We start from the raw sequence: 27,242 nt of genomic DNA, 5'->3' as shown, positions 1-27,242 counted from the left end.
GTGATAAGGCATGGTTGTAGGGATTGGGGTGAAATTGCGAGATATGCGAAGCCGGCGAAAGCGTACGCAGGGGAGCTCGATACCGGCAGACGCCCGACTGTAGCCGTCGGAGTGGGTCCCCGAGCTAAACCCCTTATCTCATTGGTCTCATTGGCTCTGATAGCAAGATAACGGATCAACCTACGACCGATCAGCCGCAGCTGAGGTACGTACTCTCCGGACAATTGTCCCCTAGCATGTCGGCAAAAGCAACCTGACGACTCATAATTCGAACTTGTCAACGGCTTTCTCAGCCACCGGTGTCGTTGGCTGTGGTGGAGAATTCTCCATAAATCCCGATCCTCCAGGCCGAACCCAAGGGACGCGATGCATGTCGATACTCCAAGAGCTTGTACGCCGCACTTCTTCCCACCCTGGGTCTGGATAGTTAGGTTGCACGGGTAGAGACTCCAACAGCCTGCGTTCCCCGCGTTGACAACCCCGTCATCAAGATATTTCCATTTGTCACAGGCCCCATCCAAAGTTTGGAGTAGAGCACAGTTCCGTCGGTCATCAGACTCCATCCCCCTTGCCATGCCATGGGGGTCACCATCTCCACTTTGCAAGTGAATACGTCGAAGACATCGTCACATCGCAAACACATGTCGCAGTATGGCGACTATCTCACCTTCCCCGCCTCAGGCTGGTGATTGTGGAAACTCGAGACCAGTGGCGTAAGCTTGGATTTTTCGTCTTGACTGCTACCCAGGGTTTGTTACTGAGATTCTCATGACAGATGTGCCAACTGTCGTCAACGGCGATCCTACTGTTCAAAAGAAAAGCCGACTTGCTCTCGATGTCGAGACAGTGGCTTGCGCTGCACCTATGAAGAAACTAGGAAGATCACTATTACGGAGGCGTGAGTTACATTGCTGTCTTTCCATCGCGATTGCTGGCTGATTCGCTATATAGCTACTTGAGAGAACTTGAAGCCAAAGCGAAAGCTTATGATGGTATGCTTGGAGACTGGCCGTCCCAAAGGCTACACATTGTCTAATGGCAGATTTCCAGAGTCCATTGCTCGACAGTCCCAAGCCGCAATTACCACCAAGGCTCCACGTAACTCGACTGAAGAACATGAGGAAGAGTTTGAAGATGAGCACCCATTACTCGAACCATTCAACCAACTCAGCGTTCACAAACCATCGACAAGTTTCAAAGGCCCAGGGAATTCGGACAATTTCCTACGCAGTGTGAGGAACCTTTCAGGTTTTTATGGCGACGATGGCAGTCTGGATGCAAATACAAACTTCTACGAACCCAGCGCTTTGCCTTCGCGGCGAGAGAAGGCGAGAACGCAAGTACGATTGCCGCCAATTGACATTGCCCGACGACTCTTTGCCGCACAATACACTTACATTGGTACGATCTTTGCTTTCACAGATCCAAAGGCAGAGTTCGACCAAGCGCTAGTTGAGGCATACCGTGGGCCACCTGATCCTTCCGACAGAGAAGCATGTCTTTCGTATGCAAAGGTGCTAATTATTCTGGCCTTTGGCCAGCTCTACTCCGTCAACCAATGGGTTGATTTCAGGGGTCCGCCAGGCTTTGACTACTTTACACATGCGCTGAATCTATTACCTGATACACATGAGGAGGGTTCAATTCTTTGCGTCGAGACCCTGGCTCTCATCGGCTATTTCATGCAGAACATGAATCGTCGCGATGCTGCGTTCCTCTACACCGGTATGGCCCTTCGTATGGCCATATCACTTGGATTGCATCATGAAATCGGTTTTAGTCCAGTACCAAGCTCATTGCAGGGCCAGGAAGCGAAGCTATCAACACTGGACAATGCAACTCGCGAGCACAGACGGCGGGTCTGGTGGTCTGTTTACAGTCTGGACCGCATATTGTCGGTAAAATCAGGCAATCCCATCACCATCCAGGACGAAGATATCGGCGTAGATTTACCGTCAAGACTACCTACCGAAGCAGAGTATTGCCCTGCTGTGGTACTGCGGCACTACACCGAGCTGTCCCGAATCCTCGGCGAAATTCACAACACCATTTATCGCAAAACAAGCAAGACGGCTCCAAAGTCCGGGAAACGTCTGATGACTTCGGTTCAGAACATCGTTTTCAGTCTCTCTAAATGGAACCGCGACTTGCCGGAAGAGTTGCGCTTTGACCCTGCGCGGCTTAGTATCAGTCGTGAGAGTGTCAGTACTTTCGCCCATTACTACCAGTGCATCAACATGACTGCGAGACCGTTGCTATTCCACGTCGTCCAGAAACGCCTTCAGAGGATTCGCAGCAGTGATGACCCCGGAGAGAAGCAGCGAGACTGGAAAGAAGGCTTGTCGCAGACGACGGTCAGGGTCATTGATATGTGCATTGGTGCGGCGCAAGATTCCATCAATATTATGACCGTTGCGGCGCAGAGAGACCTAGTCGGTAAGTCACCAATTTTCCGATGCAATCCGGTGCAGTTTTTTGACCGTCGAAACTTCAGCAACGTATGGGTACATGGATGGAGAACATGTATTCTCGGCATCCATTGTTCTTGTAATGGTCTGCGTTGCATTCCCTACCGATCCTTCCAGTACCTTAGCCATGAACGCTGGGCTTGATCTCCTCAAGGGAATGGGGGAACGGGGGAACAGTTACATGGGTGCTCGATACGAACTTCTCGCCAATCTTCGTTCTGCTGTCATGTCAGAACGGGATACTCACTTCGAGCCCCTGCCTCCTTTTCCGACAAATTTCTCACCGACGGAGTCAATGATGCCAACAGGGCTTGTTTCCGCGCAAGCTACCATGATGCCAGCGACCATGGGAGGTGGGCATAGCAATCTTGCTGCGATGCAAGAAGTTGTTGTTGGCCAGCGGGTTACGTTCCCAGTTGTTGACAACAGCTCGCTTGGCGAGCCCTTCTACGATGAGAGCATGAGCACGGTGATGGACTTTGGCCTCTGGGAGGAGGGCTTCGCCGACCCAGCCATGGATGCAAGCTTTGATTTTTCGCAATGGACACAAACGGCTGGCATGACTCAAGCCGATGATAGGATGGATGTGTAGCGCATTTTACTGGACGGTACCAGAACAGGTTCTTAGTTGGCCGAGATAATCGATAGAAAAATTACAGGCTCCAGTGGGCATGGCTTATCTTGCTTAAGAATCGAATCGTGCCATTTTTCAGGGATCTGCAGGGCTGCCAGGTGCTGATATGTAGTGTAAGGATCAAGCTCACATGGGTTAATTCCCGATGCGACGGCTAAGTTGCCCGAGGGCATCACCCTGACATCATAACGGGCCGCTGGAAAATCAACGCCAGACTGGTGCCAGTGACCTGGAAGGGCTGAGAAAGTAGAAACAAACTAGCGCTCGACGCTCTGGTTCGATAAGTGTTGCAAGCTGGTGAACAAGCATTGAACTCAGTTCATTACTTCCTTTTGAATCTGGAGTTAATTCCCAGGATGATAGGGGCGCCACTCCGAAGCCGGTCGGTGGATCCGCGCTATCTGCGCTATCACTTCTTGGTGGGGGAACGTCCCCCGCACACATCAGGGGTCGGCGAGGACCTCCGATCTCACAAGTCCCGGCGTACGCAGGTCGAGTTTAGGAGAAGGTCGGTCAAGGAGTGGTTCTCCGCATGATCCCCACGCGATGTTACGTCTGATACCAGGAATCCGTACGCCCGTGCCTGCAGCGGTAGCTCGGCAAGAGATAGCACATGAACAGGTGCATTGGTTGCTGTCATCTCCCGTCTATCATTGATGGCACGGTACGTGTTGGTCGAAGATAAAGGTAGTGTCCCCCATCCAACTGTCTGGCGTAGTATTTTGGCAAACGTTTCTAGATTACTAGGATTTGTTGTGCAAGTGAGATTGCCATTGAGCCCGGTAGACATTCCATTTGCACCAAATTGTTCTCTAGGTGGGTTTCGAGACCTCGATTGAGGCTACCCACTTTCAGTGATGGCTGCGATCACGACTCCTGGTAATGCCTCCGGCGGCGTTACGGACAAGGGACTTGGAAGCGACTTTGACCGCTCGGAGTCCAATAACGGAACAATGGCGATAGAATCGCTAGACCCTGAGGCAGAGAAGAAGCTCCTGTTCAAGGTGAGTTGTCTTCACGATCTTCATGTTAACTGCAGACCTCGCAGGGGAAACTAACCGCACTTTCTCTTGTCATAGCTTGACGCATATTTCGTGCCAATCATCATGGTTGTTTACCTCACTTGTTTCCTCGACCGCAGCAACATTGGCAACGTCCGAGTCGCGGGCATGCCGGAAGACATTGGCGCCTCGACGCAGGAGTTCTCGACCGCCGTCTCCATCTTTTACGCGACTTACGTCGTCTTCGAGCCACCCTGGACCATCATGATGAAGAGGATCACCCCGCGCGTTCTCCTAACCGGCTTGTGCATCATCTGGTCGTTGGCAACAGTCTTCTCGGGTTTCATCCAAAACATCGGAGGCCTCTATGCCGTGCGCCTGGTCCTCGGCGCGTGCGAGGCTGGTCTGTTTCCTGCGTTGAACCTCTACTTGACGATGGTGTACAAGCGAGATGAGCAGGCGAAGCGGGTGTCATACTTGTTTGTGTGCTCGGCTATTGCAGGCGCCTTTGGAGGGTTGCTGGCGTATGCGCTCTTGAAGATGGACGGAGTCAATGGTTTCGCCGGCTGGAGATGGGTGTTCATTATCGAAGGTGTCATCAGCATTCTCATCGCGCCAATTCTTTGGTTCGGTCTCCCCAACGACCCGTCCGAGGCGTACTTTCTTTCCGATGAGGAGAAGAGGATGATGAAAGTCCGAGCCGCGCAAAGAGCTCAGTATATGGGAAGTGATGAGTTCAGTTGGGAGGAGATCAAGATCGAGCTTCGCGACCCCAAGCTCTACCTGAGGTGAGTTGAGAACCTAGATACTGAGCAGAACGAGCCACGTGCTAACATAGGAAACAGCGGCGCCATTCAGTTCTGTCAGGACATCCTGCTCTACGGCTTCAGTACTTTCCTGCCCTCCATCATTGTCAGCATGGGTCGCACCAGTATCGAAGCGCAATACCTCAGCATCCCGGTTTTTCTGTTCGGCGCCATCGCCTTCCTGTCGACAGCCTATGTGTCGGACCGTATGCTTATCCGTGGACCGCTCGTCTTTCTTGCAAACATTCCCGGTATCATCGGCTACATCCTGATCATCTGCCCGACGAGCAGTGGTGTCAAATTCTTTGGCACCTTCCTGTGTGCAGTTGCTGTGTATAACGGCCCCGGGCTCAACCTGACGTGGCTCAACGTCAATGTTGCGCCCCAGTACCGCCGCGCTACAGCCATTGGTATGCAGCAGGCCATCGGTAATTGCGCGGGTATTGTAGCAGGGCAGATTTACCGGAAGGCGCCTTATCTCCTTGGAAATGCGATCTCTGTCGGAGCGCTGGGTGTTGCGCAACTTCTTGTGGTTGCCAAGTGGTTCTATATCCGCCACTGCAACGAGATGAAGAGGAAGATTGCGAGCGGGGAGATGGAGGACAAGCGGAAGGTTAAGACGGGCGACTGGGAGTTGGACTTTAATTATCATTTGTAAAGGACAGACGTTGGACTGATTTGATTTCTTTCACGCACAACTATTTGGACAAACAATTGAGATCGTTTGTGTCACAAGACTTTCCCTGGCTGATGTGCTCATACGCCCCTCACCTAACATCTTCCATCTCAATTGTGCATTCCTTAGGAAGCCACCGTCTCGCATAGCTACTTGTCGATGGATTGGTAATTAGAACTTTGAGTATCACGCCATGATTCTGCTGGTTCAACTCATTGACGAGGTTCCACAGGAAAAGGACCACCCCTCCGAGACCTTGAACATGACGCCCTACCTCCAGCCACGACACACCATCCAAAACGACGAAGATGACCTTTCCAGTTGCAGAAATCATGAAGAGTCTAAAGAGCGAGCAAAGGGCCTCCATTTGCTGGCCCCTGACGCCATCCACGAAACTCAGGTTGATTCCAGAAAGGTCGACTTCCCGTGGGGTCAGAGACTGGGCAATTTGGGCATTGAGACAGCTTAGAATGCCGCTGGGCCCCACGAAAGGATCATTTGGGTGGTTGTGCCTGCCACAGAGATAGACAAGAGGCAGACTGCGGCCTGATTGTCTCATCAATCTCTGCACGAAGGTGCAGAAGAGAAATGTTAGCGGAGATGCCGCTTCCTGCTCCGGGTTCAAGTCCATTCGTCCATTTATATACAGAACCTGGGACATATTAGACTGCAACCATGCGGCAAAGTTGTTGTTGCGAAAGATGAGCATGGCTTGGTTGGCCATCTCCGGTGTATAGAGGTTCTGGGCGTCGATCATTGCAGTTGCCAAGTCTTTCCAGATTATCTGCAAGTCGACGTTGATACAGGTACGAAGTTGATCCAAAGTGACTAACTGCTGTCTGAACAATCTCTCTGCCAGTGGGTTTTCTAAATCGTAAAACATGTTAAATCCTAGGTAATTGGCATCACCTGCGTTGGTTATTTGGTGTAACTGACCATACATCCATTGAACCTGTTTCATCTGGCTATCCAGTTGCTCCTTCAATGCCTTCAATGACTTGTTGGTACGTTTTTGAAAGCTCAGTGTAACCACATTGCGAAACTTGGTGACATTGGTTTCGATGTTCCCTCTGATGGTATCTTCTTCTAGGCTTTTGCCGTAGGTAGCAGGCCGCAGCAGTGCTTTGAAAGCTCGTTCTTTCATGATTGACGCGTTATTTAGAGATCTTTTTGTCTCTTAGTGTGGGTTTTGAGGACTCATACCGAATGCCGTTTTGTCAATCCATTGCAGCATACCCTCCACACCGTCGAGAATTCCTAGGTACAAATCCTCTGCAGCATTCCAAACTCGAGAATCGTCGTCGGATATCTCGACATACTCTTCTGTCTCCTCAATTATATCAGGGAGGCTAATCAAACAGCTGATGATCTTGCTTCGAACCTCTTCCAGACGTTTGGCGGCCTGTGAAATAGTTGTTTAAACTCTACTTGGCTATGGGGAGATTTTCATACAGAGAAGACGAAGGTCAGGGCTCCGCAAAGAATACCAGTGAACTCTCCATTTGGTAGAAACGACACAAGCATCTCAAGATTTGAAGCGTTCTGCTGGAATGATCGACCCGCCGCTCTGAATGGATTGTGTAGCCGCTTTGTCTTGGAGGCATCTTGCTCAATCGCGTCCGATGCCATAGTTCTCACATCTTCCCAGACGAACTGACGATCGACATCAAACCTTGAAAGTTCATTACTCTTCGTATACTTCACAAAGTTACCGACCAATGTCTTGAAAGATTTTGTACGTTCATCGATTCTAGTACGCAAGTCCAGGTTAGCTTTTGGGTGTGCCAGATCAAAAGCTGAAACCCTTTGGTAATAAAAGTTAAAGGAGGCAAGAATCCACCTTTTAAATGCTTTCTGCTGCCGTTTCTTCTCAGAGAACTTGTTTCCGGCTGAGACCTGCCAGCTTGCGTCAAGTTCTCCAGCTCGCGTCTCGATATACGATCTGACATACACAGACATGACTGGAACTCAGAGGACGATACCTGTATATTTTCTGGGGAACTTTCGAGGTGAGAAGGTGATTCAATTGTTTGACCTGCTTCTATATTGCGTTCTTCTTTTGGATGAAGCCGATGTGTTCCTTGCCGAAAGAAGCCATGACAACATTGAGCGAAACGCCTTAGTCTCCGGTAGGTCAGCCCAATTTAGCGGTCGCGCAGAGGATTTGACTATCGCATGGTGAGATGAGGATGCTGACGCACCAAGTTTTCCTCCGAGTGATGGAATACTATGAGGGGTATTTTATTCCTTACGACAACAAAGTCGGTTCATTCAACGAAGCCTTCAATTCTCGCGTATCCATGGCTCTCTACTATCCACCTCTTACTCAAGAACAGACCAAGAGAATCTGGGAGATGCAGATGGACCGCACGGAAGATCTTTCCCTACAGGCCGCTCCAGAGGATGTATCCTAGCACGTCAAGTTCAACCGCGATGAGATCTCAACGCTATCAGCTACGCTGTGGAACATGTAGACGAATAAAGACGAGTGTAAGCCAATCTGGAATGGAAGACAGATTCGAAATGCCTTCCAGACAGCAGTAGCCCTTTCCGAGTGGCACAAGAAGGAGTACCATGTGCCCGGTCCCATAATCGTCAAGGGCGAACACTTTGAAAAGGTCGCCAAAGTGTCGAATGAGTTCAACGGATACCTTTATACGGTGAAACACGAGCGCGCTGATCACGATAGGGCATATTCGAAGGAGCACCGTTTCGATGACTTCAACCGGCAGCAGTTCATCTTTGGAGGCCAGGGCTTTGGTCAGGAGCAACAGGGGTACGGGGTACCCGGCGTTTGGCAGAACACTCAGCAGGGCAACGTGATGCCCTACGCTGGACAAGCCGGGAACATGATGGGCGGCAATCCGATAGGAGGCGGGCCATATGGCAACAACACGCAGAACCAGGGAACTTTTCTGGGTAACCAGGGGTGGCAGCCTGGATATGGTAGCGTGGGCAACACAGGGTTTGGCAACATGAACATGGCTGGGCCTTCCATGGGAAACAGCAGTGGGGGAAACAATATGGGGACCGGTATGTCACCTGGCTCTGTCAATGTTCAAGTTTTACCGGGTCAGAGTATCCAGGGCCAGATGAACAACCCTCAACAACAGCAGCAGCAACCTAATCCAAATATGGGACAAGGGGGATCGATGCAGTCTGGATTTCGGTAAAATGACTCATAGGTATATGTAGTTGAAACTCATTAGCGATGCAATTGTTTATGATTTATGAAACCATGACAGATGTAAAGTCATCGAACTTGGTGCAGTTTTGAGTCGAAGTTAATATCTTCGGAAGTAATAATCGATACTAGCCAGCAGATCTATGTTTGCGGTAAGACCTGAATTGTTGAGTTATCTCGATCTCCAAGGAAGATCTACGGGAAGCAACGGTATAACAATCCTGCTGGTGTCAATATATCGAGTTCTAGATTTTTCGTAAAAGAATATTAAAAATGAAATCAGGATTCAAATCTTGAAATCAGATAGAAAACAGAAACCCCAACATGTCTTCATTTCGTTTGATTATCACTTCTCCCGGTTCGAAAGCCCTGACGATGGTCTCGTTGCGAACGATACTGAAACCACTATGACCTCTACCTGTCTCTTTCCGTCCTTGGATGTGGAAGCATCTAAGTAATTGCACAAGAAATGATTGAAATAGGCCAAATGCAGCTTCGTTTATATCACATCACATGAAATGCGGCATATCGTTCATCTCGTCCACGTCCAGAAGCAATGCATCAAGTACGAGAAGCGAGCACGGCGGTCACCAACTGTCCAAACAACGTTGCGAAGATAAGCCAGCTAGAGTGAGGGAACATCGCGCCTGCTGTTCTAAGTCAGAAACCGTGCCAAAGCAATGATGAAAGGACATTGTCGCCTAGGGTTAACCCCTGGCAACAGGGTACTCCAAAGACTTTGGAAGGATTCCAACCCCCACTCGCTAATATCCCCAACCATGGGGCAACCGTTGTACGGTTACACCCGCTAAAGATGCTGTAAGCTTATCAGGCCATTGCTCAGCTTGGAATCCGCAAGACGAGCTCAGCGAGGCAAAGGAAAGAAAAGGTTTATATTCGACATGGGTCATGAAGACAGGGCCTCTATATGTTTTGCGGTGTACTTAAGAATCCCGTGAAAGCCCGGCCAGCGAGGTTGAAGATGGACTGCGCTCAAAGCATCGACCCAGGTTGAACAATTGCGCAAACATCATGGCCGTCCTCCGGCCCATCACAGCCCTGACGGCTCTCCTTCTCCTCCCCTTCACAACCCTTGCCCAGAACGCGACGTCGAACCGCACCTATGACTACATAGTCATTGGTTCCGGTCCCGGCGGTGGGCCTTTAGCCTGCAACCTCGCGCACGCAGGCCACTCGACCCTCCTCATCGAGGCAGGCGACGACCAGTCCTCTGACATACGCACCATCATCGCCAACGGCGGATACGTCGTCACGCCCACCAACGGCTAGTTCTTTTTCGTAAGGCACCACTTGGGTAAAGAGACTGAGCTGCGGAACAACCACCTGGCGTGGAGGTTTGAGAATGGCTCGTACTGGGTCGGCAACGCGACGATGGCGCCGGATGGCGCAGAGTTGCTGGAAGTGTATTACCCCTGCGGCGCGACGGTTGGGAGGTAGTCTGTGACGAACGCGATGGCGACGTGGCTGCCCAGTAACGGGAATTGGGGGTTCGTGCAGAATGTGACGGGAGATGCTTCATGTAAGTGAGTTTACGGGACACGGAAGAATATGGGGCACCGATTCTAACGTGAAGATAGCGACAAGAACATGAGGCGCATTTTCAAGAGCATCGAGACGAAAAATAATCTCCCCAAGGCACGCCCGGTCACGGGTTCGATGGCTACTTCGAGACTAACCTCGGCAACGGATCGCAGTATCTCAGCAACCCGGGTGTGATGGATGTGCCCAAGTCGTATGCCCGATCCATTGGTCAAGACCCGGAGAGGCTCGTTAAGATGCTAGGGAGCGACGGCAACTTCCTCGGCGAAGACCGGGATACCACAGAGGGCCTCTGGGGGCTCTCCTTTCATGCAATTGAAAAATAGTAACGGTACAACTCCCGCACTCTCATCCTGGAGACTCTGGCAGCCAAGGATGCGGACGGCTCGCCCAAGTATCCGCTGACCTTGTCAACTCATTCCCTGGTCATCAAGGTCTTGTTCGATGAGACGAGCGGCGAGACACCTAAAGCCATCGGAGTCGGATATCTGCTGGGCAATTCCACGTACGGCGCGGATGCCCGACGAAACGTATCGAGCACAGGCGAGACCATGCAAGTATTCGCCTCTCGTGGAGTCATCGTGGCAGGTGGAGCCTTCAACTCGCCGCATATCCTGCAGCTCAGCGACATCGGAAACAAATCTCATCTCGAGGCTCTCGGGATCAAAGTTGTCGCGGACTTGCCGGGTGTAGGCCGGAACCTCCAGGATAACCAAGAACTCCCCATCGTGGGACACGCTCAGCTCAACCTTACGGCCATCCCCAACCCCAACGAGCCGACATGCGCAAAGGGAACGCCGGGAGACCCATGCGAAGAGCTGTGGCGGCAAGGAAAGGGGCTGTACATGCGACCCGGGTACAACTCGAACGCGCTTCTGCTCAAGTCGAACTACTCGCTCAACGGCGAACGGGACGTCTTTATCTTCAGCTGGCCGAATGCATTCCGAGACTTCTGGCCGACGGTGAAGCAGCCGGACCTCGTCGACCCGCCTACCACAATAGGCTTCTCAATGGTGAAGATGCACCCGCAAAACACGGCCGGGTGCGTCAAGGTCCAGTCTGCGGACTCGACAGAACCGCCCGAGATCAACTTTGAGCTGTATCAAGAGTGCGTCGAGACGGACCTTGGAGCATTGGCTGAGACGGTGACATGGGGCCGGCGGAGCATGAGCAACGTCCAAGGTCCGTGGGGTCCGTTGGAGCCGGCGGAACCCCCGTGTTCACAGATCAGGAGCGATGGTCGGTGTGGCGACGCAGACACGGAGTCGGACAAGAAGTGGATCCGGGAGCAGACGTTTGGGCATCACCCGACTGGCACTTGCAAGATCGGGACAGAGGGCAACCGCATGGCTGTGCTGGATTCGAAATTTCGGGTGCTGGGGGCCAACGGACAGAGGGTGGTCGACGCGAGTGTGTTTCCGCGAGCTCCCGGGGCGTTTCCGGCCGTAGCAACTTTCATCATAATTCAGAAGGCGTCGGACGTGATTCTGGGAGAGGCAGGCGCGTCACGGCAGTGGTAATGAGTGCATCTGCAGATCACATGTAGATCACATGGGACGAGGTAGGGTTGGATGTCGAGTTAAATGTCTGGAATGGGAGAGAGTTGTTCCATGCATGGTTGGGTGCACCAGCCACAAGCCACGTCGTTCCCGGTATTGCGTCGCAACCACGGCAGTGTACCGGTAGCCGTGTCCAGATCGTACATAGCATGGTGGAGGAGACGGGCGCGTACTCCGTATTCGCGTAAGAGGGTCGTGTCCGCACCCGAGGAGCGTCATCCGGTGTTGGGAGCTTGGGGACGGGAATGGGACGAAGCCATTGGAAGGGAGGGAATGTCAGGGTCGTCTCATGTTCGGGAGCATTCTAGTAGCTTGGATAATAGACGCAGATGCATGTGAAAGTAGCTTCACCGCCAAAACAGCCGGAAAAGGTACGGGGCTGAGATGTGGCTCTGTTAGCGGGGCTAGCGCTGGTCCATGCTTCCGCTCAGCCACCCCCACCCCTGGCACGAGCTCCTCACATTCGCGGACGATGACGTTTGGCAGTCGCCTCCCCTCCCCTCCATTCGAGGGACGACACATGCACTGCGCCCATTTCGGCCCCTGCTCCTTGCTTTGCCGCCCTTGCTGCTGCGCCGGATCGGGGAGTCCAGAGCCCAGGCAGCTCTTGCTGTTCCTGCTGTGGCGTGTTCCTGCCTAGCAAAGAAGGGGAAGAGGGAGGAGGGAAGGCGACAGTCACCGAGGAAATCTCTCCCCTGCCCGTCCCCGCCCAATGCGTGCGAGGGGCGGGTGGGCTCCTCCCTCAACAAGGTCCCTGGTCTTGCGGCGTCAAGCATCGTCACCGTGAGCTGGAGGCCGCCCCTTCTCTGTCGCCTGCCCTGCCTTGGCTCGAAAACGTAAAGCGCGTCCTCATGACCCTTCGTCTGATCATTTGCCTTTCCTCCCGCATTCCCATAGTGACTCGTCCTGATCTCACTACATAATAAAACCATCATCCACACGATCCTGACATTGTTGCACTTCTCTCAGCTCTTGTTGCTTTTTCCACTACACACCGACTCGAGACGACGTACATTTTCTCCCTTGATACCCCATCCACCAGTCTCCGGTTACCCCTCACAAAACTCCCTCCTACAACACACGCTTGTCCCAACAACACCACACCGCAACACATCAACCGCCATCATGTCCAACACCACCGTCCACGTCAAGAACATCGCTTCCGCGACCGAAGATAAGGAGATCAAGGACTTCTTTAGCTTCTGGTAAGTGCAAACACCCGCCGTATTGGCGTGGGACAGGCCCCGAAGGCCTGATTCGCGTTCACCCCATGATCTCCGACCACCTGCTGACACCTCATAGCGGCAAGATCACCAACATCGAGGTCACTCCCTCTGGCGAGACCAAGGATGCTGCCGTCACCTTCGAGAAGGAGACCGCCGCCAAGACGGCTCTCCTCTTGAACAACACTCAGCTCGGTACCTCTCACATCACCGTCACTAGCGCCGGCGGCGACCCTTCCGATGACGCCCCCCACCACAAGGAAAACGCCAACCGCGACTCCGACGATATTACTCAAGAGGAGAAGCCCCGCTCCCGCATCCTGGCTGAATACCTTGCTCAGGGCTATGTCGTTGGTGATGCCGCTCTCCAGCGCGCCATCGAGCTTGACAGCCAGCACGGCGTCTCTAGCCGCTTCTTCAGCACCCTCCAGAACCTCGACCAGAAGTATCACGCAACAGATCGTGCCAAGGCGACCGACCAGTCCTACGGCATCACTGCTAAGGCCCAAGGCATCTTTGGCGGCCTGAGCTCTTACTTTGAAAAGGCTACCAGCTCCCCTACCGGCAAGAAGATTGTTGGTTTCTACGAGACCGGCTCAAGACAAGTGCAAGACATTCATGCTGAGGCCCGCCGCCTGGCGGACTTGAAGAAGGAGGAGCATGGCGGCAGCGCCTTGAAGGCGTCTGGCCTCGAGAGATTCCTCGGCAAGGAGAAGGAGAAGACTGTTCCTCCTGCCACTGGCGAGACCATTGGTACCCAGTCTCCCACCAACCCCGATCCTTCAACGGCCGTCCCTCTGTCCAAGCCCTCGGCTGCGACCGATGAGAAGTCGTCGTAGAGGAATTGACGATGTTTGTTGGCACGCAAAAGGTTATGAGGGTAGGCGTTGGCTGGGTTCATTAGGCACGACCGTTTTATGACTGCTACGCAAGTGGTTTTCCCTTGAGCACTCTAGGTAGTTACGACTTTCAATGCAAGCTTATGGCATCGATTAATTGTTTCCGTGTGATTATTCATGGTTATTGTGGTTTGTGAGAATATGCGTGCTAGGAAATATAGATAATTCATATCAACTCGCGCAAAAATGATGTGTTTTTTGTATGCCAATTGAAGGTGGCCGATTTGAGCGAACATAAACATGAAAATCTGAGCTCTCTCTGGACTATGCGCGCCTACTTCGATAGCGTTGCTACAGACTTTTCAAGAGTTACTCATCACGAATTTGAATTCTGGAGATTGATGAAAGTGATGAAGACAAAAATGGTTGATGCAACTCCGTTTCGCACAGGTGTCATCACATCTACATTACAAATCTCCATCATTACGCAAGTTTCTTTGATGTGGCAACAACAAACACCACCGTTTGCACCATTTTTACAGCAGGATGTTTATTCAATGAAGTATCAATGCATTTCTTTTGGCATTGCTGTATTTCTATGGTACAACATCACAATTCGTGATTTCATCTCAGTGGTGCGTCATGGCTCATGTCGTGGCCGGGATTCCCAACGCCTTTATTGGTATCATTCCTGGTTCCGTTTATTTCGGTTGTAGAGTGTTTTACTGGGTCTTGGCGAACTTCTCCTTCAGGTTCTCGTCCATGGGGCCCTTGGGGTTCGAAGACAGGCTCTGTAGAACAGTTAGACACTTTGGAGACGGGAAGGGATGGGAGCGGGTGGAAGAACGAACCTTGAGAGACTCCTGGTTGGCGGCGTCCTTGTTGGAGGCATCGTCGGTTCCCGTGCCGGAGGCGGGGGGGTCCTGCTGCTGGGCACCAGTCTGATTCTCAGGAGCAGGAGATTGGCGTCCCTCGGGCATGTTGGAGATATGTATTGGTGGGATGAGGGTGGAACGGTGGTTTTGGTAGTGAGAAGTGTTGCTTGGAGGACGAGAGATGTTGTTTGCTTGGAGACTTGTGTAGATCAAAGGAAGAAGGAAGAGCCAGACTAGCGAGACATTCAAGTTAAATAGCTACCTGAAAGTGAGCAGCCAGCTGGGAAGCTTGCTCGAGAGAAATCCGAAGAGGGGCAGTCTCAGCTCGGAGGGGCAGTTGCGTCAATGGACGGGGTGGAAGGGGGGAGAGGGGGGGAGAGCACCAGCTTTCCTGGATCGCGCGGAAGGGAGCAAGCTGCGGTGGCTTCTGAAAGGTGGGAAAAAAAAGGGAGGTTTGGTACGCCCTCCCCTGCGCGCCGCACCGATTTGCGGTCTTTTGGGCTGATTGCGGCGGTTGACATCAGTCTGTGGTGTTGATGCCGTCATGCGGCGTGCTCTGAGCTCCGGGGAGTGGTTTGACGTCACTGCTGGGTGTTGTTGAGGTCGGTGCATCGATGCATCGACGCATCGGGGGAGCTTTATCGATAAGGATCGTCATCTGCCGGTCTGCTATCATATCTTATCTTATCTCATCGAGTTCCCCAAACTACCTGAGGCACCCATGGCCCGACAGTGCTTCCGCTCGTAGCGCCATCGGCCTCACGTCGCTATGGGATGTCGCTGAGATGGGACCTGGCCGGACTGCTGCGCCGGTGATGGTCTAGTAAACTGAATGGAGCAGCTGTTTATAACGAATCCAACGTGGTTGCCTCTGGTGAAGGGTTAAGAGAGAACTTACGAGGTGGAAGATGCAGCGGACTTTGGTTCCGTACTAGGCCATGCGGTGATCAGGTAAACTGGGTTCTGATCCGTTTTAACTTGCACGTGTAAAACGCTTGGAAAATCATTTGCACCGCAGTTTGCGGACGCCATTGACACAATTTATACCGAACGTTGTGCCACGTAGGGGTCATCTTCTCCAGTCACTTCTTCATCGGATTTCCAGTGGTTGAGCGATGGCCGTGGGTGGAGGTTCAACTTGCGTCCCGTCCGTCCGACGCGCTCTTGGGAGTTCCGAGGCGATGGCCACGAAATGGTGAGATATCTTGCATCAATAGTTGGATACTTCATTCATGAGAATCGAATCACTAATGGTATGCCTGGTCTGAAAAGCGTTGCTAGGCTGCGTGGCCGCGCCGGAGAGAATACCTTGCCTTGCGACGGTGTGTCTTTGTATCTGTAAAGGTGGATTCGAATGACAACGGCGTAGAAACTATTCAAACATTTGGCAAGCGAGAGATACCATCGCAGGGTCAAGTGGCACGTTAAGAAAACACCAGGAGATGCAAAGCCTCTGCTCTCTTTGGGGTTGTAGATAAGGCTGGGACGATCCACGTCGCACCCTTGTTAGCTACATCTGCAGATGTAACCTAGCGATAGCAAAGGCTTCAAACCTCTTCTGGGCATTTATAGCTATCTAAACGAAGCTCTTAATAGGAACCTCTGGAGTGCGGACTACACCCTGATGAGTGTGTAGTGCATAGTAGATAGGTTTGATTGCGGAAGACACAGAAGCCGATGAATGGGTGGTACTATTGACCGGGAAGTCAATAATGCACAAAGTCTAAGACGCGGAGCAGTCTCCCGGAAGGGGGGCTTCGGGACCAGCACCGGTGGTGTCACTCGGGACATGGAAAAAGGCGACTATTGGCGATTCACCCAAGCTTGCAAAGTACAAAAGTGGCACCATGTCTCACGTCTTCTGGTCCAAAGCAGTCCAAGATGGTCGCGTCGGGTTGGACGGGTCGCTGTGAAGTGCAAGGATGAGGGTTGCGATGACGGGGCGGAAGGCCCCAGAAGGTTGAATGCGGGAATGGAAACGACGATGAGCCCATCCACCGCGCCGAGTTGCGCACCCCATGCGTCTGAATGTGATGGAAAGAGCGGATTGCGATCAACAACAATGGCGATCAACAAAATGGCGGCCCCTGCTTGCCTGAACTCGCCGCAAAGGTCACACCTGCCGGCCCTAGCTTCTTTCGTTTGGGCGGTACACCTCCACACGCCTGTCAAAGATGATGCCGACCCCAACCATGGTCCATCGGAGAAAAAAAGGAAGAAAAAAAAAAGGGAAAGAGAGAAGGAAGGAAAATTCCCCGACTTTGTTTCAACCGCTTCCCACGTTCCGGCCTTACTCACAGACGACAATCAACCAACCCACGTCGTAAACATCAAACAACAAAGGTTACAATCGTCACGACTCAGTTACCACCGCGGTTATTCAGGGTTTGTGATAAAGCACTTTTCCGAGAAAGGCCATTCAAATTGGTCGCTAAAACTATCCAATCCTACTTATTCGTACACAACCCATTCCCACGATTTTGGAAACCAAGTACAAACATTACGCCAAACAGATTCCATTTGTCCGTCATACACGTCAACCCATTATCCGATGAGAACACGCTACAATGAAACCAAGCCATAATATCATAAGCGCTTATTTCTTCTTGCCACCGCCGAGAGCGGCGGTCAAGCTGCCCAGACCAAGGCCGTCGAGCAGACGGTTGAGGCCCAGGGTACCGAGAAGGCCGTCGACAATCTTGCCGAGGCCGAGGCCGTTGAGAAGACGACCGACGAGGTTGAGGACACCGGTCAACAAGAGACCGACAGCAGCCAGAATCTGGAAGAGAGGCTCGGTGAGGAGACCCCACAGAGGGTTGAGCTCCTTCTTGGCGTGGGGCATGTCCTCGATTTTGCGCTTAGCTCCCTCGACAGTCTCGGTAATGGTACCAGTCAACTAAAAGCAAGTTAGCATATGATCATACGATGATACCGTAGTATGAAGCTTCTCAGGGTATAAACTTACCTCCTTCAGACACTCTGCGAGGTGGTGCTCCTCGGGAGTAGCCTCACGAGTCTGGGCCTTGGACTTGGCGTTCTGCTGGATGCGACCATCAGGGTCCAAGGCACGGACACTGCCATTCAGCTCGGTCAGGATCTTGCCACCCTCCTCGATAAGAGGCTTAACATCCTTCACAAGCTGCTCCTCGTCACGCTCCTCCTTGGGCTTGCGCTCGGCTGCCTCAATCTTCTGCGTAATCATCTTGCAGATAGGACGCAGACGGTCGAGGCCTTGCTCAATGAGTCCGCCGATGCTCTTGGCCAGCTTGCGGTCGGCCTCAGCCTCCTCGCGGGCCTTCTTCTCCTCTTCGGTCTCAGTAGGAACTTCCTCAACCTCGGGGATGTCCTCGAGCAGGGAGACGTGTCCGACAACACGGTCCTTGGAGTCAATAACGTCGTTGTCGCTGTTGATCTCCTTGCCAGAGCAAATGGACACCTCGCCGGTAGTAAGCTTGCCGATGACGTTTCCATCTTCATCGACAACCTCACCCTGGCGGTTGACACGGCGGCCTTCCATAGGACCCTTTTTCTGAGGAAGGTCCTCGAGAAGGGTGACATGGCCGACCACACGATCCTTGGAGTCGACGACGTCGTTATCCTCGTTGATCTTCTTGCCAGCACAAACGCTGAGCTCACCGCTGGTAAGCATGCCCAGGGTCTCACCGGTCTCGCTAACGACCTCACCCTTCTTGTTGACGGTCTTGCCTTCCATGGGACCCTTAGGCTGGGGAATATCCTCAAGGAGCTCGACGTGGCCGACAATGCGTCCCTTGGAGTCGACGACGTCGTTGTCTTCGTTGATGATCTTGCCGGCGCAAGCCTTGATCTCTCCAGAGGTAAGCTTGCCGATGACATCGCCATCCTCGTCAACGACATCACCGCTGCGGTTGACCTTACGGCCCTCCATGGGACCCTTCTCCCTCTCGGGAGCGGCTTCGGGCTCCCAGCGTTCAGCCTTACCGAGGAGGTTGCCATTGCGATCAAGGATGTCGCCATCCTCGTCGATGGGGCGCCCGAAAAGGGCCTTAGCGTCACCCTGAACAAGACGGCCAACAATGTCTCCAGAAGGAGTAACAATGGTTCCGTCCTTGGCGACGGTACATCCAGGAAGCTCCGCGAAAGGACCCTCCTTTGCACCCTCACGGTCGCTCTCAGGGATGAGCTCAGCACGGCCGATGATGTCGCCAGACTCGCTGCGGACGTTACCCTCCTTGTCGCACATGCGGCCAATCAGCTTCTTGACATCACCCTCGACGATACGGCCGTAGATGGTACCGTCCTTGTCGACAACGTTGCCAGCCTTGTTGACGCGCTTGCCTGCAAGGGCAGAGTTATCAATCACGACAGGCGCCTCGGGTTCAGGCTCAGGCTCAGACTCAGGCTCCCAACGCTCGGCCTTGCCAATGGCATTGCCGCTCTTGTCAAGAATGTCACCCTCGTCATCAACCTTCTTGCCCTTCAACTTCTTCGGGTCACCCTCAATGACGCGACCAACAATGTCGCCATTGAAGAGAACATGACCGTTAGATTCAACAGTCGCACCAGGGAAGTCCTCAAAAGGCGCGGGCTCAGCAAGCTCTTCACGCTCAGTCTCAGGAATAGGCTCAGCCTTTCCAATGATCTTGCCGGCATCGTTCCAGATCTCGCCACGCTCATCAGCCTTGCGGCCGACAAGGTGCTTGAGGATACCAGAAACAATACGGCCAACAGCTTCGCCCTTGTCGTTGACGAGGTTACCAGCCTTGTTGACCTTGGCACCCTTGAGGATGGAGAAGTCAATCGTGTCCTTGAGGAGTTCATCAGCAACCTCTGACTTGAGCTCGGCCTTGCCGATGATGCTGCCGCGCTCGTTGATGACATTGCCCTCGGCGTCGATGGTCATGCCAACGAGGTCGGCAGGATCACCTTCGGCGATGCGGCCAATAGAGGCGTTGTCGAAAATGACCTTGCCCTCATCATCAATCTCGGCACCAGGGAACTTCTCGAATGGCTGAAGGAGCTTGTCGCCAGCAACAGTGACAGTGCGCTGATCTTCGGGGATGGCGGAGCGGACGGTGCTCAAGACGCTCTTAATGTCGTCCTTGACGGTGGACTTGGGAGCGGAGTCGGACGCGGCGGTAACATCAATATCCGGGACGTCACCAGTCTTTGCATCCTCGGCCGCATCTTCGACACCCTCTTCAGCACCCTCAGCATCCTCAACGCCCTCAGCGCCCTCAACGCCTTCAGCGTCCGGGAGCTCGGCGTCCTCGGGAACCTGGGACTGATCCTCAGGGTTCTGCTGGTTGGCCCAGTCTTCAGTCGTTGTGTCCTTAGGAGTGTCAATGCCAGACTGTACGTCTTCGGGGAGCTTTGAAGCCAAATCCGTAGGAAGCTTGGACTGCGCGTCGAAGGGGATTTGGGAGACGGGAATGTCGGCAGTTTGGATATCCTCGGGAAGCTCGCTCTTCAGGTCGTCGGGGATCTGAGACACGGGTACGTCAAGGGTAGCAATGTCGTCGGGGACAGTACCAGCCTTCTCTGTAGTGTCGTCCTTGACGGTCTCAGCACCCTCAGCCTGCTCCTCGATGGGCTCAGCATCCACCTCTTGCAAGTCATCCTTTCCGTCAAGGGTCGATTGCTCCGTCAAATCTGTCTTGTCGCCTTGGGAATCTTCAGTCTCTGTTTGGGTGTTTTCGCCGCCGCTTGTGGGCTTACCGTCGTCTGCTTGCGACTTCTCGGCGTCTTGCAAGTCGATGGGCGCGACCTCTGAAGTCGTGTCGTTGACCTCGAAGAGGTTTTGCTTGGCGTTCTCGGTCAAAGAAGCCTTATCGTCAACGTCTGACTTTTGTTGAGCGAGCAGCTGGGTAAGCTTTTCGTCCTTGTCGGTGACAGACTCGTCGCGTTCCAAAGGCTCGGTTCCTCCAAGAACACCAAGAGGACCACCACTCTGGCTCTGGCCTAGGACACCTCCAAGGAGGCTTCCGAGAGGGTTCTGCTCCGAGCCGCCCTTCTCCGACTTACCACCGCCAAGGGCTCCAGTGATACCACCCAGAAGACCCCCTTGAGAGCCCTTCTCAGACTGACCGCCGCCAAGGACGCCTCCAAGGACACCGCCTTGGCCTTCGCCCAAACCGACGCCCTTTGTCAGATCACCAACAAGTGGTAATGTGCGGTTGACAGTCTGTACTGTGCCGTCAACGGTGTCGACGATGCCCTTGACACCCTTGGTGGCGCCCATGATGCTGAAGCTGCTGCTACCACCCTGCTTGCTCTCACCGCCCTCGGTCAACTCACCGAGAGGAAGCGCCTTGCCGATGACGCCACCGTCTTTGCCGATGATATCGCCAGTCGCGGTGACAACGTTGCCGACAAGCTCGCCAGCCTCGCCTTCTGTGACCTTACCGACAGTCTTGCCGGTCTCATCTACCACCTCTCCCGTCTTGCCGATAACACCGGCAACAAGGTTCTCACCATGCTCTTGAACATCTTGTTCGACCGAGTATGCTTTGGAAATATTAGCGATTGTTACTTTCACATTCATCATGTAAGTGCACTCACTTGACTTCTGCTCGCTCTCCTTTGCCTCCTTTCCACGTCCACCAAGCATGCTGCTGCCAGACTTTGAAGCAGCGCCGACCATGTTTGTGTTCTTGTTGTAGTGTTGTAGTTCTTGTTCGTGTTTGGATATAAATTCGTTGTACTCAGCGCTAACAGGGTATCTTAGAAAATGTAGCTGTTCATGAGATGATTGCATTGGTTTGGGAGACAAAAAGCCAAAACTATCTGCAACAACCTGCCGGTCAGACGTCTTATACCACAAATCCTCGGGCTCAAATCAAGTTTCCAGCTCCTAAACTTACGTCAAGGGGAGCTCAAGCTCGAGGAGCTGCCCCTCGAAGCTCTGGTCCCTGCTCGCGCCACAGAGTGACTTCATGGGGGGGGGGAGGGGAGGGAAGGTCAGCTAGACAGCCGCCCATCATGACGCAAAGCCACACTCGTCCGAGCCCATGAAGGGCTGGATCCCAGCTGTCATGACGCAACTGGTCTTTGCAGAAGAAAAGATGCAACTTGGGGAATGGTGTGACAACTAGCCAGTCTGGGGAATTACCATTGGCCTTCGGATCGATCGCCGACAATCTTTCTTGGAGATGCCCAGTTGGTGTGGCTAGTGTTTCCAAGGGCACTCCCTGCCCTGCATCATCCATTCGTCAGTTCCTCCACAGTCGACCCCCCCCCCCCCCCCCCAGCTACTACTCCAACACTTTCTTTTGCAATGCGGATTGCGAAGCTCACAAAGGCTGGGTTTGTATGCGCGACAGACGTCATGACGCTCCTCGAAACACGAAAAACAAATTGCTATTCGCCACGCTCAGCAAGTTCCCAAAATCAACCGCCGCGTCTATGCGCCCGCAACTCTCCGGACGGCAGCTCAACCTTGTCCACTTTTCAGCCTCACAGTACGGGTCAACAGGGTCTTGGAGCCACGCATTGTACGAACCGCTCGCTGCTTAGACGATGGGAATTGTTGGAACTACGGTGCAACTCCTGGCCTATCATAAACGTCTCACCGCCGTCTGAACGCCGCCGCATGCTAGCTTCTATCGAACCGTTCCAGAACTCCTAGATCGACCTCCACCCAAAATACGCAAATCTCGTTACAATCATGATCCGGTTCCTATATGGATATTAGGATTCCCACCGCCGTGAAATACCGTGGGTATCTTGATAATAAGCTGAATTCCGTCGTTGGTCGACTTAACGTCCATGAAGATCTCTGACGGACTAGGAGTAGTTGAGGATGGTTTGGGCTGGTGAGCAGTACATTGAGGACAACTTGTCCGTGTGTCGGGAACATGCCCAGGACGAGTACCACTCGATTGCCCCGAGTTGCCAGCCTGGCCTGTCTGCTGGAGTGACTTGGCCAGGGGCGCGCCGTCAAAGTGACCGACGACGTTGTTGTTCTTGTCGAGAATGTTGCCCATGTGGTCTACCTTCAAGCCGTCGCCCATGCCTTCAATGGGCTTGGGTGAGGGGGGCGCAGGAGGGATGGTATCATTCTCCGCTACATACCCAACAACTTCACCGTCTTCGCTGAAGATCTCGCCCGTTACTGCGACTGGCCGTCCGATCATGGACGGCAGGTCGCCCTCGACACGACCAAGCACCTGACCGTTCCAGTCCAAGATGTTTCCGAACTCGTCCACATACTTTCCGTCTAGACCTTGCGCTAGCTCGGCAAGGTTTGGTGGCAGCGTGAGACCGGAAGAAAGTGGTGTGACCTTTGGTATCTGGATCGGAGCGTTCTTCTCCTGAGGCTTTGGGGTGCCTTGCGAAGATGGTTGGGCACTAGTTGATGCTTCGTCCGTGCCATCGTCTTCAGTCTCGGCTGCCGACGGCTGTGGTGCTTTGGGCGCACTTTGATGCTGAGTTGACGAATTCCTGATCGGGATTGGTATCTCTCGCGAGCCCTGCAGATGGACAGGCCCGCCCTTTTGCGGCTGTGGGGTGCTTGTGTTGCTGCTCCGATGAGGGGGAGGTTGCGGAGGAGAGGTTTCATAAAGAGGCGCCGGCGAGGAAGGGGCTCGCGACTGAGAATTCAGACGAGGCAAAGGCGGCCTTGAGAAGGTGCCCTTAGGCGCCTCCTCCAGTCTAGTATCGTCTTCCTCAACCTCGACAACCTCATATTCGTCATGCCGAGAAGTGTGTTCAGGATCGCCAGCTACATCCGCAGATTGTGACTCGGTATGTTGCATAGTGTGCAACGAAGATTCGGGGCGCGCTGGTACGGAGTTCTGCATAGGTTGCTGTGCAGGCTGCTTCGAGGCAAGGCCTTCGGACTCGTCGCGGAGAGTTTGGGGTGGAGTCGGCCGAGAGGGAGGTATTGCCGTCATCATTAGGTGGTCCTGTGGGAGAAGAACATTCCGCGTCAGCTGGGCCTTGCCGTCAAGGCGAAGGGGGGGAAGGGCAAAGCATGGCGAGGAAGACCAGCCGGGAGGAGGAATGAGGAGCGGGCACCCACCTGAGGATCGCCTTACTTCGGGGGTTTGGGCGGTTGCGAGAAGGAGACAGACTGTCCCGTTGCGTGCTGTTCTCTTGGTGCACCCCTTGATCGATACACTCGCGGACGGAGCTTTTCTGGTTGTTGGGCGACGCAGGCAGCAAGTCTGCAGAAGGTCTGCAAGGTCTGCAAGGCAGAAGGGGGGTTGGGCCAGTTGCTGTGACGTCAACTCAGCGAGATGACCAAGTGTGGGTTGTCTGAGCTTCTGCCACAATGGAAACTGGGGCAGCTTTTTGGGGGTTCCAGAACTGGCGAACGGGGCGACGGTTCACCTTGGGACCTTGTCGGGTGGTGGTCGCTGTGCAAGGATAATGGGGTCAACGACCGGTCGAGCTGAGATCTGTGGACTCCACCAAGGATGCAGATACACGCAAAGGTCTCCACAAGGTACTTCGGAATACCTGGGATGCCTTGAAGCAAAGAGAGGGAGGGATTTTTGGCGGGTGGTGAAGATGGCAGAATGGAACGAGGCAAGACTCCGAAGATGGCGCTGGGACAGCGCTGAGATTGGAGGCAAAAGGACCGACGAGTCTGGAAAAGCCTGTTTTCCGTCGAAACACGAACGACTGTGCGAGCGGCCGTGTTGCTGACTGGGCTCGGTTGGCGCCTAAGCTACTGTACAGACGGAACGCACGGCTAGCCGTCAAGTCTTCGTCCAAGAGCACGGTGAGCACAGCTGACAGTTGCTTCAGTGCTCAGTCAAGAGAAGTGAGCCGCGTGATGGCCTCAATCGACCATTCGACCACGAAGTTTCGAGCCTACCGACCACCACAGACTCTGGAGAAGGCCCTAGACAAAGCCAGACACAGACATACACCGAGACAAACTGAGTTCAGAGATGGCTCATCAGGGGAGAGAGATTAACTTCATCAGATGTTCGGGCTGGCCGTCATGCCCGAACAGCTTCACCTGGACTTCAGAGACGTCTCGAGTATGCCGAGGGCAGGGCCGCAGTGTCCACCCCAACGCCACAACCGACATGGCTTCGCAATGATGATCTCGATGGGTCCCGAGATGGCAATGAGCTGCACGAGGTAGGTGCAAAGTCCATCAGAGTCCAGACCGTGAGAAATGAGACGGCAGCAGTAGGATCGGCGGGAAAACGTTGTGGGCTGGTGGCTTGACGACGAAGAGTGGCCAATGGTGAAGATCACTCTACAGACATTTTCAAGCGAACGAGACGAGGTTGGACGCAGCTGGTTGTGAGTGGCTGATGCCCCCACCCAGCATGCCGGGATGCGACGTAAGAGTTCTCCGTTCAGCCACGGTTTCTTTGCACACCTAGCGTTTTAGACCGTTCCCCGCCTCAAGAGTCGAGACGGTACTGTGGATCCGTCTTTTCATTTGGGGTGACATCGCCGTCGCATTGGTTGTGGGGCGTGCAAAGGAGGGGCCGTTCCACCGTTACATTTGGCGGCGGGCGGGCACCCAAGGACCACTCACTCACACCAAGTGTGCTTGGCCGAGTTGCTTGGCGTCATGGGTCGGCTTCGACACGCTGACATTGGACGGGCAAGGAACGGTGAGGACGCCCTGTGGCTTGACTTGCTGCCGGCTTCTTGCCGGCCGCTGGCAAGGCTACCCAAGGTTGCGTATCGGGATTTGGTTTTCTTCCCTTGGGTTCTTGGTGAGTCTCTTGGACGCCACGAATGAAGTCAGGATTCTAGCATGATCCCGTCAGCGTCTCTGAATCTTGAATGCGTTGTCTCGAGTCTTGGGGTGGGTTGACCGTTTGACACACCAAAAGAGGCTAACGCTAGGCTAAGCTTAGGAGAGAAGAGGCGCACGGAAAGCAAGGCACAGCAAGACTTTCCTGCAGTAGTCTCAGACACTGTCAATTCCCAAGTTGAGCGAGGTGCCTTTCCAGCCACTCCGTCGGCCTGCCCTCCCACGTCGCCTTTTGGCTCCCGACGGCACTAGCCTTTGGGAGGAATGGACAGCGGACTTTGTCGTACATACCTAGCCGTCCACCTGGGAGGGTGGACTCGACCCCACCGTCGCATGCAGAGATTTGCCCCGTCATTTACGATCAACGGCGCCCCCGTTCACAGCGTGAAACAGACAGAGGCTGGCAAAATGGCACTACGAGCGGCCGTCAGTCACCGTTTCTGCTTAGCCTACCAGTGGCCCGTCTCTCTTCGCGTGGTTGACGGCGGGTGTCATGACACTACAGATACCTATGGCCTGGCCTAACTTTGAAACGCTACTCCACGTCGACTTGGAAGTTAGCGGCGGCTTAGGGCATTGATGGTGATCCTGAAAATAACGACACTCACTGATGCTGTTGACAGATCTGCGGTGAAGTGGTGCGGTAGCCGATGCGTTGCTTCCGTACCACCCACTGCGGGGAAGCATGATCACTGCAAAGCGGGAGGACATGTGACTTTGTCTTTGATCAAGTATCATTCGTAAAATTGTTTAGAATGCTTTGGCTAACGTCGAAGAAGATACCCGCAAGATTTCCCGAAATAGCGTCCGTATCTCATGATGTCGATGCACAAATCTTTCATAATACACGCGGCAGATGGATACCGATAACCCATCCGTCCGCCAACTCCGCACCGTCCCTTGTCGAACCTGATCCGTTTCTCATTACGGTAGGATGATCGTGGACAACAAAAGAAAAAAAACCCGCAAATTCCAGCAAACTGTGTCGAAAAACAATTCGCCCACTAAATATTTCCGCGACTCCGTATAAAAAAACCCGACCCGAACGAATGGATATCGTTTTAAGATTTGTCCCTGGGAAAACGTCTCTCAGTTCCTGATTAAAAGACGAGGAGAAGCCCATTAGCCCATTATGAACTTGGCCTAACTAGCCCGTCCTTGTCTGCGAGTAAGAAAAGAAGACAGAACGGGTGTCTAGTCGGAAGAGACGGAGAGGGCCCAACTGGGAGGAAATTGGGGGGGTACTTACAAGAGAGCCAACTCCAGATCACCGTGAATACGCGCCTTCAGCGTAATCTCGATATCGAGGTTAAGATCCAGACGCAACCGCAATGTGTCGCTCTTATCACTGCCACCGCCGCCTTGTTGTCCCAAAGCACCACCGGCGACGTTGCCTAGTGTGTTCTGGACACCGTTGGTGACACCGCCATCAGTAAGGCCGCCAGTGAGGCCGCCGAGGGGACCACCGCCGCCCTGCTGACCCTGCTGGCGCTTCTGCATTTGCTTGCTCTTGCTGCGGTTCTGGCGGCGCTGGGGCTTCTCCTGCTGCTGCTCGCTGGGTGCTTCCGAGGTCTCGTCATCGGAGGCGTACTTGGTGTTGTTTCTCTCGCGGGGGGATGCCATTTTGATCGAATTTGTTGGCGACTGCAACTCTATGGGAAGTTCAAAGATGGGCTAATGAGCTTTCCTGTCGAGGTGAAGAGGAAATA

At 53.5% G+C, this 27,242-nt stretch overlaps 13 protein-coding genes across 13 annotated transcripts; 9 read left to right on the top strand and 4 right to left on the bottom strand.

The window, feature by feature from the left end:
- Window positions 1–1,691: 1,691 nt before the first annotated feature.
- ColSpa_09734 (proline utilization trans-activator) lies at window positions 1,692–3,060 on the top strand (the record flags this gene model as incomplete). The annotated part of the gene is made up of 2 exons (XM_049275946.1): window positions 1,692–2,436; window positions 2,594–3,060. 2 exons carry the CDS (start codon window positions 1,692–1,694, stop codon window positions 3,058–3,060), a joined length of 1,212 nt encoding a protein of 403 aa, XP_049131903.1.
- An 899-nt stretch (window positions 3,061–3,959) lies between these two features.
- On the top strand, window positions 3,960–5,567 carry ColSpa_09733 (putative transporter; the record flags this gene model as incomplete). Its single annotated transcript, XM_049275945.1, has 3 exons — window positions 3,960–4,106; window positions 4,182–4,842; window positions 5,101–5,567. The coding sequence occupies 3 exons, from the start codon at window positions 3,960–3,962 to the stop codon at window positions 5,565–5,567; spliced, it is 1,275 nt and encodes a 424-aa protein (XP_049131902.1).
- A 211-nt stretch (window positions 5,568–5,778) lies between these two features.
- ColSpa_09732 (uncharacterized protein) lies at window positions 5,779–6,054 on the top strand (the record flags this gene model as incomplete). Its single annotated transcript, XM_049275944.1, has 1 exon — window positions 5,779–6,054. The coding sequence occupies one exon, from the start codon at window positions 5,779–5,781 to the stop codon at window positions 6,052–6,054; it is 276 nt and encodes a 91-aa protein (XP_049131901.1).
- Window positions 6,055–7,885: 1,831 nt separating this feature from the next.
- ColSpa_09731 (uncharacterized protein) lies at window positions 7,886–8,758 on the top strand (the record flags this gene model as incomplete). The annotated part of the gene is made up of 2 exons (XM_049275943.1): window positions 7,886–7,990; window positions 8,120–8,758. 2 exons carry the CDS (start codon window positions 7,886–7,888, stop codon window positions 8,756–8,758), a joined length of 744 nt encoding a protein of 247 aa, XP_049131900.1.
- Window positions 8,759–9,801: 1,043 nt separating this feature from the next.
- ColSpa_09730 (uncharacterized protein) lies at window positions 9,802–10,059 on the top strand (the record flags this gene model as incomplete). The annotated part of the gene is made up of 1 exon (XM_049275942.1): window positions 9,802–10,059. One exon carries the CDS (start codon window positions 9,802–9,804, stop codon window positions 10,057–10,059), a length of 258 nt encoding a protein of 85 aa, XP_049131899.1.
- A 183-nt stretch (window positions 10,060–10,242) lies between these two features.
- On the top strand, window positions 10,243–10,655 carry ColSpa_09729 (uncharacterized protein; the record flags this gene model as incomplete). Its single annotated transcript, XM_049275941.1, has 2 exons — window positions 10,243–10,309; window positions 10,426–10,655. The coding sequence occupies 2 exons, from the start codon at window positions 10,243–10,245 to the stop codon at window positions 10,653–10,655; spliced, it is 297 nt and encodes a 98-aa protein (XP_049131898.1).
- Window positions 10,656–10,880: 225 nt separating this feature from the next.
- ColSpa_09728 (oxygen-dependent choline dehydrogenase) lies at window positions 10,881–11,849 on the top strand (the record flags this gene model as incomplete). Its single annotated transcript, XM_049275940.1, has 1 exon — window positions 10,881–11,849. The coding sequence occupies one exon, from the start codon at window positions 10,881–10,883 to the stop codon at window positions 11,847–11,849; it is 969 nt and encodes a 322-aa protein (XP_049131897.1).
- A 1,164-nt stretch (window positions 11,850–13,013) lies between these two features.
- On the top strand, window positions 13,014–13,950 carry ColSpa_09727 (protein vip1; the record flags this gene model as incomplete). The annotated part of the gene is made up of 2 exons (XM_049275939.1): window positions 13,014–13,093; window positions 13,191–13,950. The coding sequence occupies 2 exons, from the start codon at window positions 13,014–13,016 to the stop codon at window positions 13,948–13,950; spliced, it is 840 nt and encodes a 279-aa protein (XP_049131896.1).
- A 722-nt stretch (window positions 13,951–14,672) lies between these two features.
- On the bottom strand, window positions 14,673–14,930 carry ColSpa_09726 (uncharacterized protein; the record flags this gene model as incomplete). The annotated part of the gene is made up of 2 exons (XM_049275938.1): window positions 14,673–14,741; window positions 14,802–14,930. The coding sequence occupies 2 exons, from the start codon at window positions 14,928–14,930 to the stop codon at window positions 14,673–14,675; spliced, it is 198 nt and encodes a 65-aa protein (XP_049131895.1).
- A 2,462-nt stretch (window positions 14,931–17,392) lies between these two features.
- Window positions 17,393–21,735, top strand: ColSpa_09725 (uncharacterized protein; the record flags this gene model as incomplete). The annotated part of the gene is given in 8 exon segments (XM_049275936.1): window positions 17,393–17,452; window positions 17,467–17,658; window positions 17,800–19,599; window positions 19,645–20,159; window positions 20,196–20,556; window positions 20,770–20,969; window positions 20,988–21,306; window positions 21,655–21,735. 8 exon segments carry the CDS (start codon window positions 17,393–17,395, stop codon window positions 21,733–21,735), a joined length of 3,528 nt encoding a protein of 1,175 aa, XP_049131893.1.
- On the bottom strand, window positions 17,422–21,447 carry ColSpa_09724 (midasin; the record flags this gene model as incomplete). Its single annotated transcript, XM_049275937.1, has 3 exons — window positions 17,422–17,721; window positions 17,791–21,311; window positions 21,366–21,447. The coding sequence occupies 3 exons, from the start codon at window positions 21,445–21,447 to the stop codon at window positions 17,422–17,424; spliced, it is 3,903 nt and encodes a 1,300-aa protein (XP_049131894.1).
- Window positions 21,736–22,468: 733 nt separating the features above from the next.
- On the bottom strand, window positions 22,469–23,698 carry ColSpa_09723 (uncharacterized protein; the record flags this gene model as incomplete). Its single annotated transcript, XM_049275935.1, has 1 exon — window positions 22,469–23,698. One exon carries the CDS (start codon window positions 23,696–23,698, stop codon window positions 22,469–22,471), a length of 1,230 nt encoding a protein of 409 aa, XP_049131892.1.
- Window positions 23,699–26,727: 3,029 nt separating this feature from the next.
- On the bottom strand, window positions 26,728–27,156 carry ColSpa_09722 (uncharacterized protein; the record flags this gene model as incomplete). The annotated part of the gene is made up of 2 exons (XM_049275934.1): window positions 26,728–26,755; window positions 26,783–27,156. The coding sequence occupies 2 exons, from the start codon at window positions 27,154–27,156 to the stop codon at window positions 26,728–26,730; spliced, it is 402 nt and encodes a 133-aa protein (XP_049131891.1).
- Window positions 27,157–27,242: the final 86 nt, after the last annotated feature.

The sequence above is a fragment of the Colletotrichum spaethianum genome (genome assembly GCF_022836535.1).
Source record: "Colletotrichum spaethianum MAFF 239500 DNA, contig30, whole genome shotgun sequence".
In the NCBI taxonomy this organism is placed as follows: Eukaryota; Fungi; Ascomycota; class Sordariomycetes; order Glomerellales; family Glomerellaceae; genus Colletotrichum; species Colletotrichum spaethianum.
This window is presented reverse-complemented; position numbering and strand designations above follow the sequence as displayed.